This window comes from Rhineura floridana, chromosome 11, assembly GCF_030035675.1.
Source record: "Rhineura floridana isolate rRhiFlo1 chromosome 11, rRhiFlo1.hap2, whole genome shotgun sequence".
Taxonomy (NCBI): Eukaryota; Metazoa; Chordata; class Lepidosauria; order Squamata; family Rhineuridae; genus Rhineura; species Rhineura floridana.
Genome location: NC_084490.1, coordinates 46888826 through 46902149, shown reverse-complemented (window position 1 = coordinate 46902149; position 13324 = coordinate 46888826). Strand labels below are relative to the sequence as shown.

The 13324-nt window shown below is 43.5% G+C and overlaps 1 protein-coding gene across 9 annotated transcripts in view; it reads right to left on the bottom strand.

Annotated features, from left to right (window-relative positions):
* The window catches only part of MLLT6 (MLLT6, PHD finger containing), a 203973-nt gene that overhangs the window by 72079 nt on the left and 118570 nt on the right, over positions 1 to 13324 (bottom strand). For 8 of the 9 annotated variants that reach the window (XM_061590461.1, XM_061590464.1, XM_061590463.1 and 5 more), the window contains one exon: positions 11332 to 11439. In XM_061590461.1, the coding sequence (XP_061446445.1) occupies positions 11332 to 11439 (108 nt within the window). The remainder of the gene's footprint in view (positions 1 to 11331; positions 11440 to 13324) is intronic. The other variant, XM_061590457.1, reaches the window with a different exon arrangement.

Here is a 13324-nt window from a genome sequence, read left to right as displayed (position 1 = left end):
CTGACATTATTAGTTGCTCAAAATAAACGGCCACCCCTACCTTCCCGACTCTCCAAACTCCTTTCCAGCAGAAAGCTCTCTGGTTATGCCTGGATTTGCAAATCGCATTGGAGTTGCCAAGTTCATTTCATTGCCCAAAGTTCACCAACAGGAAGAAAGTCTTTTTCCACCCAACGATGGGAGTTTCGAGCAACTGGGGGGGGGTGGCATTTCAGCAGGCACAGGAAAAGCCCATTAGTTAATGAGAAGGAGCGGGGGGGGGGGGGAGAGGGGGGAGAGAGAAAAGAAGGCGGAGAAGGAGGAGGCAAGAACAGGGAGAGGGGAACTCTCGCCTTGCAGTTGCAAGCAAGGGAAGGCGGTGCCCACGTTGCACACACTAACTTGTAGATCACCAACGTCAGGGTGAGTGAAATAGGATCCCTTCAGATGCCAGAAAGGGCCTTGCCCACAAGATCCTCCCTAGCTTGCAACTCACCCACCCTCTGGTCTGGGCACGGCAATAAAAGCAGAGCGCATTGGGGGAGGGTGATACTGCCCTGCCTGACAGGATACCTTTAGTCTTCCGAGGAATGAAATATGGGACAAGGGCAAGGCTCTACTCTCTATCCTTACCCAGTCTCAGCCTTGCAGTGTGATAATGAGGGATGAGCACCTCTGAGCATGTGCAGGACACATGGCATAATTTTAGCCAGATTCAGTGGTAGAACACTGCACTGGAATATGAGTAGTAGTGATAAGTATGGCTGTGTCTCTGAGCTTGAGCAAAATATCTCCCCGCCCCCAATCCTCTCTCTCTCTCTCTCTCTCTCTCTCTCTCTCTCTCACACACACACACACACACACACACACACGCGCACACACACACACACACACGTTTTCAGTAGAGGGACTGAAGCATCACATGACATACTAAATGAAACTTTCTCCCTCTCAACATACAAAATGCTGATAATGCTTCTGAGCAGGTGGAAATTGTCTTTCCTTTAGGACAATTAAAACCTGAAGCCACCTCCCATACTTCTCGAAATGGAGAAGAAGGCTTCCAGGCCAGACAAGCAGGTCAGCTCAGCCCTGAACATGTGGTATAGTACTGAAGAAGAGGGCCTCTGAGCATGAACAGAAAATTACCACTGAATGAACAGATCTCAGCTTCCAGTTCAGAAGGCACGATTCTGAGGCACTCATTTTGCAAATTAAGCCCTTGATAACAAGGATACATTTCAATTCAAAGGATACATTTCTGGCCTGACAAAATATCCAAGAGCCGCTGATGTTAGCTAAAGTATGGGACCCTCCCTAAGAGGACTGGCCAGCGAGCAGAGTGCTTGCCCCAAAGAACCTTTGAACCCACCACCCACCTACCAATAAGAGACTTTTTTGGATGTTTTGGGGGCAGGGGAATGTAACCTTAATCATACATTGGCAGAAAACCATACAATATTATAAACTTGCATTTTATAGATTTACTTTGAAAACATGCCTACTGGACCAATTAAAAAACAAAACACCACAAGTAGGGCCCAAGATTCCCAGATGCCACTAAACAGAACAGAGTGCTTAGAGAGGAGTCCAGAAGGGAAAACTCAGTGGTTATGGGGAATGTAGAATATTTCTTATCACCATAGAAGGGCATCACTCCATTTAAGGAAAAGGTGGTGGTGGTGATAAGAATAACAACAACAACATTTTCTTAACTGCTGAAAGCACATCATAAACACTGATTCCATTAATTCAGGGATGGGAAACCTTTGGCCCTCCAGATATTGTTGGACTCCAGCTGCCATCACCCCTACCCAGCATGACCAACAGCTGAGGATGATGGGAGTTGCCATCCAGAAAATCCGGAGGGCCAAACGTTCCCCATCGCTGTGTCCTGACAACAGCCCTAGGTGGTACATCGGTATTATTATAGGCCTAGGAGACAGAGGCCTGCCTTGAACCACCCAGTGAGTTCCCAGCTCAGACGAGACTTGATCCAGGGATTTCCAGGCTTACAGTTCATTCTTTTAACTATGATGCTACACTGATCATGTGGCTAGGAGTGGGAAGATTGAATCAAATAGTTGGAATTTAGGCCCCACTGAAATCAGTGGAACGTTAAGCTAATTCAGAGTAACTTTTCATATTCACAGAATGTCATCTAATCTAACTTCCTGCTCGGTGTAGGAGGTGCCACAAAGAATACAACAACAGCGTCCCTGACAGATGTCCACCTAGCCTCTGCTTGAATATGAAGACCACCTCCTGAGACAGTCTGTTCTACTGCTGAACTGAGCAAGAGGGCCTGTGTGCTTGGTTGGGACCTAAAGCCAGTCCTGCACTTCCGCCTGCCTCAGTAGACAAGAGTTAAAACCTCACCAAGGCAAGGAGGGCCTCTGTTTTGCAGTGAGTGCTTGAATGGCTCTGTCATGTACTTTGGACTTTATTTGTGGCACGTTTGCCAGAAAGGTTGGCTACCGTTAATACATAGCAATAATCAGCAAACAGCCATGAGAAATAAATTAATTAAAAGGTCTCCATCAGTCCAAAGTACTCACTCCAGAGTCTGCCCGCTGCATCTATGTGTGATTGCTGTTTTGGCCTTGCCTCCTTTCAAGTAAGCCTCCACTGGAGATGGTAATTCTGGCTGTGGCTCTGCCCAGGGTGCAATGGGATCATACATAGAGGCTTAACAGAACCAACTGCCCTCCAGGGAGCCTGCCTGTTGTACCTCTGAATGAATCATTTGCTGTGGGTTTGTCTCCTTCCAATCAGGAGACTCACCCAGATCAGTGATTAGTGCAGAAACATAGGCTGGGGGGAGGGGATATTTCTGTGTGTGGGCAGGTAATTCTTACATATCCCATACCCTAAAACATGTAGGGGGAACCTTTGACCCACCAGTTGTTCCTGGACCACAATTCACATAATCCCCAGCCATTGGTGATGCTAAGGCTGATGGGAGTTGGAGTCAGAAAAAAAATGTACCCGGGATATCAGAAGCTTGGGAAAACACTGATGAAAAGAGTGTTGCTGATATGGGGAACTGGAGTGTGGGAAAAGGCTTAAATTGAAGATCAGCCACAAAACTCACCAACAGTGCAATCCTCTACATCAGGGGTCAATTCTGTATTGGCTGTTGATGCTTCCAGTTTTATTTCAGGGATGGGGAACCAGTGCCCCCCCCCAGATGTTGGTGGACTAAAACTCCCATCACCCCTTGGCCACTGTCCATGCTGTCTGGGGCTGTTGGGAATTGGAGTGCAATAACACCAGGAAGGCACCAGGTTCCCCACCACTATCTACTCAGAAATAAGTCCCACTGATTTCTATAGAACCTACATCCAGTAACTGGATATAGCCCAGGTGTGGGGAACTTTTTTGGTTCCATGCCTCAGATCTTTATCAGGACTGGCCTCATGGGCAAATTTTGAGAGGTAGGTAGGGCCATCCAACTATCAATCACATGTTATCATTATGACATTACATGATTGACAGGTGGTTGTCCCGCCCACTTATCAAGATCCCTTGTGCAGGGTTCTCAAGCACCCAACAGCCAGCTGCCTGGTAGGCACTTGGGAATCCCAGCACAAGGGCATTGCTAGCCTTACACTTCATGCTTTTGGAAGCACCTGGCATAGGGCTGGCAAAGAACTTCTTTCTCCACTCCCCCTCGGAGCAGAGGAAGAAGCTTACATTTTAAAAGCATTCTCTGGCCATGTGTATCTGTTCCTTAGTGGGAACAGGTGCCCACACCCAAACTCAGTGGGATTTAATCCCTACTCATCAGCTGTTGAGTGGGGGTTAAGCCATGCTGCTTTAGTTGCAGGTGCTTGTTCCAATAGTCAATACAGAATTGACCCCTGCCTTCCCGCCCTTCAACTGACATCACAAGAGGCTCTCCATCCTTGGTATAGCCCATAGAATTGCAGTGTAAGGGCTTTCTCTGTGGAGGTGTCCCAGTTATAGAATGCCCTCCCCTCTGAAGTATGGTTGGCATCTGCACCACCTCAAAACTATTTACTCAAGACATTTTTACAATGTTAGCTGTGAATTTATTGTGAAGGATTTTGCTTTGTACTTCTGAAGATTGCTGATACTATGTTTTAATTCTTGCTGATATTTATGTATTCTGGATTTTGCTGTATTTATGTTCAGTAACCTATTCTGGTTGTACCCTGCCCTGGGATCATTTTCAATGAAGGGTGGTTTAGAAATATTTTAAATAAATAAATGTTGCCTTAGGCTAGTCTCTCATACGGTTTATCTGCATGTAAATTTTAATACACATCTGGCATTATATTGCTTTAGACTAAAAAAAAGTAATACAATGCAAGGGTATGATCTTTGCTTCATCCTCACTGAGGTAATAAACTTGTGTCTGGCTGTACTATTTTAAGACTGCTCATTTGATCATTAAATGCTCCCCCATACAGAAAACTCTCTACAGTTACTTTTGTTTGGACTGAACTAGGGAAAAGGGTAGGCTAGATCCCTTTTCTCTGATATTATCGTTTTCTAATGTAAAGGGATTTTTTTTTAATGTCATCATTTGAGTTCTCCAGCTGCAGCTGTACAGCCCACACTCTGGTTTAGCTGAGGTTTACCAACTCTGTGAAATTAGGGTGGGATGCAAAAATATCATCCTGAGGTGGGTGCTCATTGCTCAGCGTACAAGAGGAAAACCACAATGCTGAAACTTAAAAAAATTATTTTAGTTTAGTCTGATGTTGAAGTGTTGATCTTGGAGAATAAGAGAAGCTAAGAGAGAGAGAGAGAGATTTTTTTAAAAACCACATTTTAAAAATTGGGCCTTCTGTTTCAGGTTACAGACAGAACTCTTTGTTCTTTTCAGCTTTTCCAGATTACAGAGATCACTTCAAAGTTTCTGTATTTTCACATTGATAGAAGTGGTCCAACTAATTATAATATTGCCAGGTACTGCCAAATGGCGCAAAGCATTGGAGAGGCAAATTTAAATAAATTATTGGCTCTGCCATGTGTGATCTTGGTTTAATTTTCCAATTTTGGCATTTTCTATTAATTTATAATAGCTCCTTCCTATTAATGTTAATAGCTCTCTTGAACGTTGGGATACTGGAATAAAACTGGGTGTGTACACTGAGGACATAATTCTGTGCTTGAAAATGGGCTTGATCTATCCATATGTAAAACATTAACTGCAAACAGTAAAAACAAGCTGCTCTACATGCAGAATAAAGCTATAAGACAAAGATACCGTAATTCATTTCTGACATAAGGCTACCGAATCCTGCTATTTAACAGAACAATCCTAACCTAGGTCTAGGAGGATTATAATGGAGGATCCGCCACCATATCTGAAGCCCTTCAAGTTTATGTTCCCAGGGTGGAAAGCAGAGGGACCAGCTCTAGTTTGGTGTAGCTAAGGGGCCTGAGGATCAAGGACTCCCTCAGGGGATCTATGGGGTTTTAGATCTAGCAGATCCAAAGCTGGTGGTTCCCTGCCTCTGCTCCACAATCCCTCTATGCCGAACCATTAATGGCAGCTTACTGTCCACTGAGACATAACTGGGGATCTCCTCGGCAGCAGATCACCCCCTCCCCACATGGTGGTCTCTTCACTGTCAGACAGAAATCTATGTGCCATTTAGGTCTGTGATTATTTGGGGGGTCTTTTTTCAGTTATACTACTCAGCCAGTGAGACTGCAGTTTGAAACAGAAAAGAAAAATTAACTCTTTCTCCTCATGCTATTTTTCCACTGAAAATCCTCCCCCTGCCCCGTGGTTTTTACTGTAACTGGGGAAGATATATAGGTAATGGTATATTTTCCCCTGTAATAGCTGCAGCAGAGGAAGGAGGGGGGTTATCAGTGGAAAATTACCATGAGAGGGGGTGTTAAAAGCTCTTTCCTCCATATTGGCCTTCTGTCTCAAATTGCACTCTGAGTGGCTGCATTAAACACATTTTTTAAAAGTCTCAAAATGTAATAATGGAACGATATGTAACATGCTGTTCTACTCACAGCTGAATGATTCTCCTGAGGGCTTAGACGGTGTGTGAGAGATTTTTTTTTCTTGAGTATCTCTGGAAAACCCTCAGTTTATCTGATGTAGAAAGAGAGATGGTGCCATCTCTGGAGACTTGGAGCCATCTCTATGCATCCAGTAATTCTCAAGGGGAAGTTGAAGACCAGCTGGGAAGCTTTTAGCAGCTTGAATGTGACCTACAATGGCTTGAATCCCACAATAAGAATAGGCTAAAAATATTATTAATAGGTCAGGCCAAGACATGGGGAAAATATACAGGGTTGGATCTATACAGGGTTGTTTGCTGCCCTGGGCTTCTTTGGGAGGAGGACAGGATATAAATGGAATAAAATCATTGTCATCATTATCATCTAAGTCGGTCCCACTGAAATAGTAGGACCTCACAACCAACTCTTCATTCATTCATTTAAAAGGGACCAAAGTGCGACTAACTTAGTCTGGATCCAACCCATATTATTTTCCTTTTTCTCTGATCATATAGCATCAGTGGTGGTGACAAATTTTCACAGTCTTTCACAGCCCGTTTTGGAGTTGTTACCTTCATATTGATGTTTACTTATTTATTTGGGTACTCTTATCCTATCCTTCTAGTGCAGCATTTCTCAAACAGTGGGCCTTGGACTACTTTCATATGGGCCTCAATACTATAGGGCCCAGGGCCTCCTCACTTGCCTGCCCCCACCCACTAGCCATGCCATAGACTTTTGGTTGGACCAGTGCCTGCACCAGCAACTCCAAGGAATTGCATGCTGTGTAAAGGTGGCTGGGAGGGAAGGAAGGTCTTCCTGCTCTGAGGGGAAAGGCCCAGATGAGGTGTTGAAGGAAATGGGAAAGCGAGACAAAATGAAGATGATGATATAAATTGGGAATAGAAAGGAAGGGTATAAGAAAGGAAATCTGTTATATGAGGAAGAAGTGAATGTAAAGGACCAGGGAGGAGGGATGAAAGAAACTGGCAGTTGGATGTGGGAAAATCCAGTGACAAAGAATTTAGAAATTTCCAAAGATGGTTTAGCTATCAGTAGAAAATGATGTCAGTCAATGCCAGCTGATTAAGTCAAACTGCCTCCATCTGCCACCGTTTTGTGACTGATGGGACTCAGTAAGGTAGGCCTTGCTTATGTTGATAGCGGTGGCAGATTGCCTGCCTACTTCCTCTCAGTCTAAGTGATCATAAATGTTTATTCAATCAGCAATGATTAGAACTGCTTAAAGGCAGCACACGCAAGGTGCCAATGTCCTGTTTAGGGTTAAGTCAGTAGCAGACTCCAGATCTCTCCTCTCTTCCCCTCCAACAGTTTGCAGGTGCTTCAACTATACCAGGGGAGCTCCCTCGCTCTCAAGCCAGGTCTGTTTCTAGGTTACATGCATATTACCTTTGGAGTACCGATAATTTTGGCTAGAATATACACACTAGGAAAAAAGGATTTTTTCAGACTTTTGGGGGGAGGAATATGGAGTTAGCTACTTCCCCCCTTCAGTTTTTATTTTGGATGCTTGCAGTTTCCCTAGCTTCATTATAGATCCTAGGCCAGTCGCCTATACTACTCTTTGCTAATAGCTTCCTCAAATCATCTGCTTAATGGACCAAGATTGACACTACTATATAGATTAAAAGAAATGATCTTGCATCTACTCCCCCTCTCCTTCTTTTCAAAGTCTGTGCAAATATAGTAGTTATCTTCCATAGCCTGCCCAGTGTCAGCTGTTCTCCAAATCACCTGCCAGTCACCCTGGTTTCCTCTCCCCCTACGTTTTTGGCCCATGTCATATAAAAATACTTTGTTCCATTACCACCATTTACCTTGTGCTGCCTTTCTCCCTCCTGCCTCTCTTTCTCTTTTCCTGTTTCCACTGTTTTCCTTGGCAGCAGCTGCCTTTAGGAGTGCATCAAAGCCAACCTACCCTTCAACTGCATTAAAGGCCTGCTGTATATACTAAGAAACTGGACTGACTGCTAGCAGCCAGTACAGTTGCAACTGAGCAGGACTAAAAACAAACCATCACTTCAGAGTTTTGTAAAACCAATAAACATGTGGAACTCTGGGCATTGAGTCACATAAAGCATGACTTCTAAAATGACATGTTGATGAGGGTGACAAAAAAAACACCCTCACACACATACAATTCCAGTTGCAAGTGGCATTGAAGCTGGTTTTGCTATTGTTCCAGGCAAGGGTTAATTTCTAAAAAGTAAGATACTGGGGTTCAAGTCAGGTGAATAAGCTTACTTGGAAACCCTCCACTCCAGTCCCAGATTGGTGAGTGTGGGGTGGAGAGATGCTATTATTAGGGCACTCTGCGCATGTTCTTCTCTAATATTACACGCTCTCATATTTCAGTTTTGGCATAAAAGTAAGTTCCAAATCTTCTTCTAGCTGTGAGTATGATCTGAACACACCATACTTGCTGGAGGATACGATATGTGCAGGACAAACTATAGGATATCACAGGTGGATTCTTTTTTATGTTCCTACAATGTTGCTATAAAGTAGGTGTAGCAATAAGTGGTCCAAGCAGAGACAACAGCTGGGAAATGGTTCATCTTCAGCCATGGATAAGGGGGCAGAAGCCTTAAGTATATCCTTAACAAGCCCAGATACTGAAAAACTGTATCTGGAGATGAAAATTAAATCCCATGCCAGACTTCTCAGTTAAGATTAGGACAATTTTTGCAGGATGCCCTCTTTTTTTACCTACCATTTACAGTGTAAGCCAAAGAATGTTTACTCAGAAGAAAGTCCCTCTAGACTTCAGTAGAGATTATCCCCAATATGTGTGTTTAGGATTGCATTGTCAGCCTTCTAATACTTAAATACTTTACAGATTTCAAACAAGAAGGAGAACAGAAAAATTCTGGCAAAGGATTTTACATACTAGCAATTTTATCTGATATTTTGATAAACCATTTGTTCATCCCATTCAGTTGCCTACCCATAGTGTCCTATTTATTGTAAGTGCTGAAAAAACTTGCCGTAAAATAGCTTTAGGAGTGATCTCAGAGTTGCACTGTTGTTTCACATGAGGTGGTAAAGGAAAGTTTGGTGATGCTGCTGATGACTGTACATAATCCCTCCTCTTCCTTGAATCACTATTTTGTTTCATAGCAGTTAAACTGACAACACTCCCCACCACCATCCACAGTAGGCAAAAGCCCCATGAAAGTGGAAGATCTCATCCATTTCATCAAGTTTATCCACTCTTGCACTGAGGTAGAGGTTCACCATAAGTACATCTGCACTGGAGAACACAGTGATAAACAAGTGTTGGTGAAATCGACAATGCTTCTCCTTCTCTCTGCAGGGTGATTAGAGAAGCCCAGGGAAACTAACAGGTTTACTGGGATTCTCAAGGCTAGAGAAGGGAGAGAACCTTTTCAGTTTCATCTGTGTCTGGAAAAACAACAATCTTGTCCCCCTTAAACACTATACAAAAGCCCCTTAAAGATTATACAAAAGACTCTGCATTGTTTTTGCTGAAAAAAGTTAACATGGATAGCCCTCTGGAAATCTATGTCTGGATATGTGTTTGTGATGCTGAAGCATCAAGGTGGAAGCTCCGCATCAAAAACAACGTTTGCTTCTTCCTTGTAACTTCCTTGTAACTTTTACCAGGAGGCAGACTACATACAAATGTTGGGTGCCAAGCTGAATCCCTGTTGTACCACTTATAGTCCCCTTCTCTTTCACTCTCTGGGGTGGTTAGACCATAGGTCCTCTTCAGTTGGTTGTGACCCACTAGCCTGTCCTAAGGTGGGTCACAACAGGAGCACAACCACCACACAAATATATGGTAAAAATTAAGAATTAGGGCCCCAACTTAGATTATAAGTGTTTTTAGGTTTTGTCTTTGTGGCTCTGGAGCGGTGGAAGGGGTAGAACATGTTATATTACATTGTTCTCTATATACAGACCTCCGCACTCTGTTTATCTCCCTCTGTCTTTCTAGAAAATTTAGATCTTCCGAAGATAATCAGGTACAGATTTTACTTGACGACTGCAATCCATTTATTACGGGGAGGGTAGCAAGATTCTGTGTTGCGGCCATGGCATGCAGAAAGTGTCTGGCCCAAACATTTTAATATTTGTTGTAATTACACTGTACCTGCTCTGTAAATGTATATAATTCTGCTATTTTAAATGTGCTGGTCTTGGACTGAAATAAATGAATTGAATTGAATAGGTTTTATTGATTCTGCTGTTTCAAACTGGTTGATGTAAGTTGCTTTGGGTCACCTTGGTGAGGAAAGTGATCAACAAATATAAAAACAAACAAATAAATAAATAATTGCATGTGTGAGCTAAAGATGAGTCCTTGGTTTGAAAAGAATGCAGGCTACTGCCTTAGATCATAGAGAAAATAGCACTGCCTGCTCTCTTGTAGGTAGGTATTGGGGGGGTTGCCTATAGAACCCAGCCAGCCCCTAAACCTCATCTATAATAAAGGGGTCTCCAATCTTCTGGTGCTCATTTGCAAACCAGATAAACAATTGTGGGCACCATACAGACACTGCAAGCTTAATTTCAGGACCGGTGTGAGAGGAGGGCCTGTGGGCACCAGGAAAGGCCTCTGCTTTTGCATGTGTGTGCCCAAAGGCACCATGCTGGCAACCCTTGATCTATATATAGGGTGGCTTTCATCTGACCTCCTTTCTTTCTCACCCACACCTCTTAAACCACTGTGAGATCCCACCTTTCCTCTAACTGCTCCATTGCCTGCTCAGGCTTCCAGATGTTGCAGAGCCACACCTTGGGTTTGGAGGTCTGCCTGGTCCTTACTTCCTAGCCTTAAGCATTAGGCAGCCAGATGCTGGAGTTCCAGGGTTTGTGTGCATGTGCTAATGTGTATGTAGATTCAGACATCCCCATGTAAATACAGTTGTGCATTTTGAAACAGGAGCAGCAGCAGAAGAGAGGGCTAGTGCCACTGGAAGTGGAAACAGCTACCTTCCCTCCCAAAGGACTGCTTCCCTTGTTGCAAAGGAACTGGATAATGTGTGATTGCTATTCAACATTGCTAGCACTAGTCTAGCATAAGCATCAACAAAAAAAAGTGTTGCTGTTGTCGTCTGGAGGTACCTGTGCACTCCAGCAAAAATGTTTGTATTCTCCAGATGCTGAATTCTGTGTCCAATATTAACTTTGGCATGAAAGACCAAAGAATTGTAGAATACACAAGCAATGCCTATGTCTGTGTGTTTGATCTGATCTGAAAGGCTAAACATAAAAGGCATATTACATAAATTAATATCTATCACTCTTTGCTCCCATCCCAGGTCACATAAGGCTTTAACATTTATTTTCTCCTTCATCTTTTTTTACCTTCTTTGGTTTCTCATGGTGGGACACATGCTTCTCTTGAGCAGGTGACGCCGACCGGCTCCTCCTTCCGGTGATGAAAGGACCACCTCCAGAATGGCGTGATGTCTTCTGGAGGCAAATGGGAAGTTGGGGAAGGTGATCAAGGAGGATGGAAGAATGGGAAAGGAACAGAAGAGAAAAATAAGAGTAAAGAAGAACTGTCCCACTTGCAGGATCTGAGCTTGATGATTTAGAGCAGGGGTCCCCAAACTGTGGTCCAGTCTACAAGCTTCATTCAGGTGGTCTGTGGAATGGCTGCATATTCGTGACTGAAGATGGGAGATGGAACATCCATCACATTATAAATTCATATTGATTTTTAATTCTATTGTGATTGCTTCTTTTATTTCTTATATATTGCAATACAATAACATACAATATATATCAGAAATAAAAGAAGCAATAAAGATACAATTAAAAATCATACAGCATCTAGCACAGCATATTACAGTGCAGAAAAGCATTAAGTGTTCCACCAAGACCCTCAGCAATTTTCAAGTCCATGGGAAAAAAGTTGGAGAAGCACTGGTTTAGAGAATAACCTCTTCATCTCAGGTGTTTTTACTGAAATTATTTTTCAAAGCAGGTCCCAAGCCTGAGGTTCCTCAAAGCCACCAGAGATTATTTGCAATCAGTGATGCAGTTAGCTAATTTTAGACTCAGATGTAATGGCATTAGAGGGTGGGCCCTTTTTTTGATGGTAATGTGTATTACTGCAACATGTGATATGCAAGCCTTGCAATATTTTGGGATCAAATCCTTGCTCAGCCCATACTGAAATGGATTGTAGCAAGCCACCACCTCTAGGCAAACTAGGCATAACACAGGAAATCTGCCATTAGGATCTCCAAATTCTTGTTGTTTTAAAACTAAATAGCAGTCCCAGGCAGCTGCTTTGAGATCAGAGTGTTTAACCCTAACCCTCCCATGCCTTTTCTTTCACCACTGAAAATCACACACAATGAAGTTGCTGTTAGCTCCTAATGCTGTTCCTCTCTTTATTCTATCTGTGGGGTGAATAGCACCTTCAATGGGAGCACAGTTTACCTTGGGGGGAGGGGAGGAAAGGCAGGCGAAGAAAGAGTTAGGAACACCCTTTCCAAGAATGCTATTCCTCAATCCTGATCTTCAAAGCACTTGCCTGTGGCTGCTAACTATTACCAAATAAAAATGAGAAGTTCTAATTACCTCATGTCTAGTTTGGCCCTCAGTTCTGTGGTCTAAAATTGGAGATCAGAGGTGGCACAGCCAAAAGGTACAATGAGGTGGCAGTTTTGAGGTAGTCAAGTGTGTGTGTGTGTGTGTGTGCGTGTGTATATGAGCGTGCATACGTGCATAGGAGAGAGACAGACAGACAGACAGAGATCTTACCCCTGGTATGTGAGCCACTAGCAATTCTCCCACATAAATGTAATGTAAATGTACTGATTCCGACTTATGGCAACCCTATGAATAGGGTTTTCATGAGGCTGAGAGGCAGTGACTGGCCCAAGGTCACCCAATGAGCTTCATGGCTGTGTGGGGATTCAAACCCTGGACTCCCAGGTCGTAGTCCAACACCTTAACCACTACACCAATGAATGGGAGCTACACAAGAGCAGCTTCTGTACATTTCAAGACAGTGGGTGCTGCTACAGGACCTCCTGGCAAATTGCATCTCAGTTTCAATGGGAAGGGTGGGTGCCATTTGGTTTCTTGTAGGCTCAAACGTCTGGGCTGACACTGACAGGAAATATAGCTCATGGAACCTTTTGTTGGGGCTCAACACCCTGTGTAAATTAACCTCCTGACGTGGGATCCTTTGTCTTAAGCCCCTACTCCCAATGAAAATGGCAGCTCTCTGCACAAACTCAGGGCCACACTCCCCTTTGTTATCATCACTTCTCAGGTTCCATTGTCCTGGCCTGGAAACTTAATCTACTGAGGCGAAGGCCTGGATTCAGGTATGGCCTGG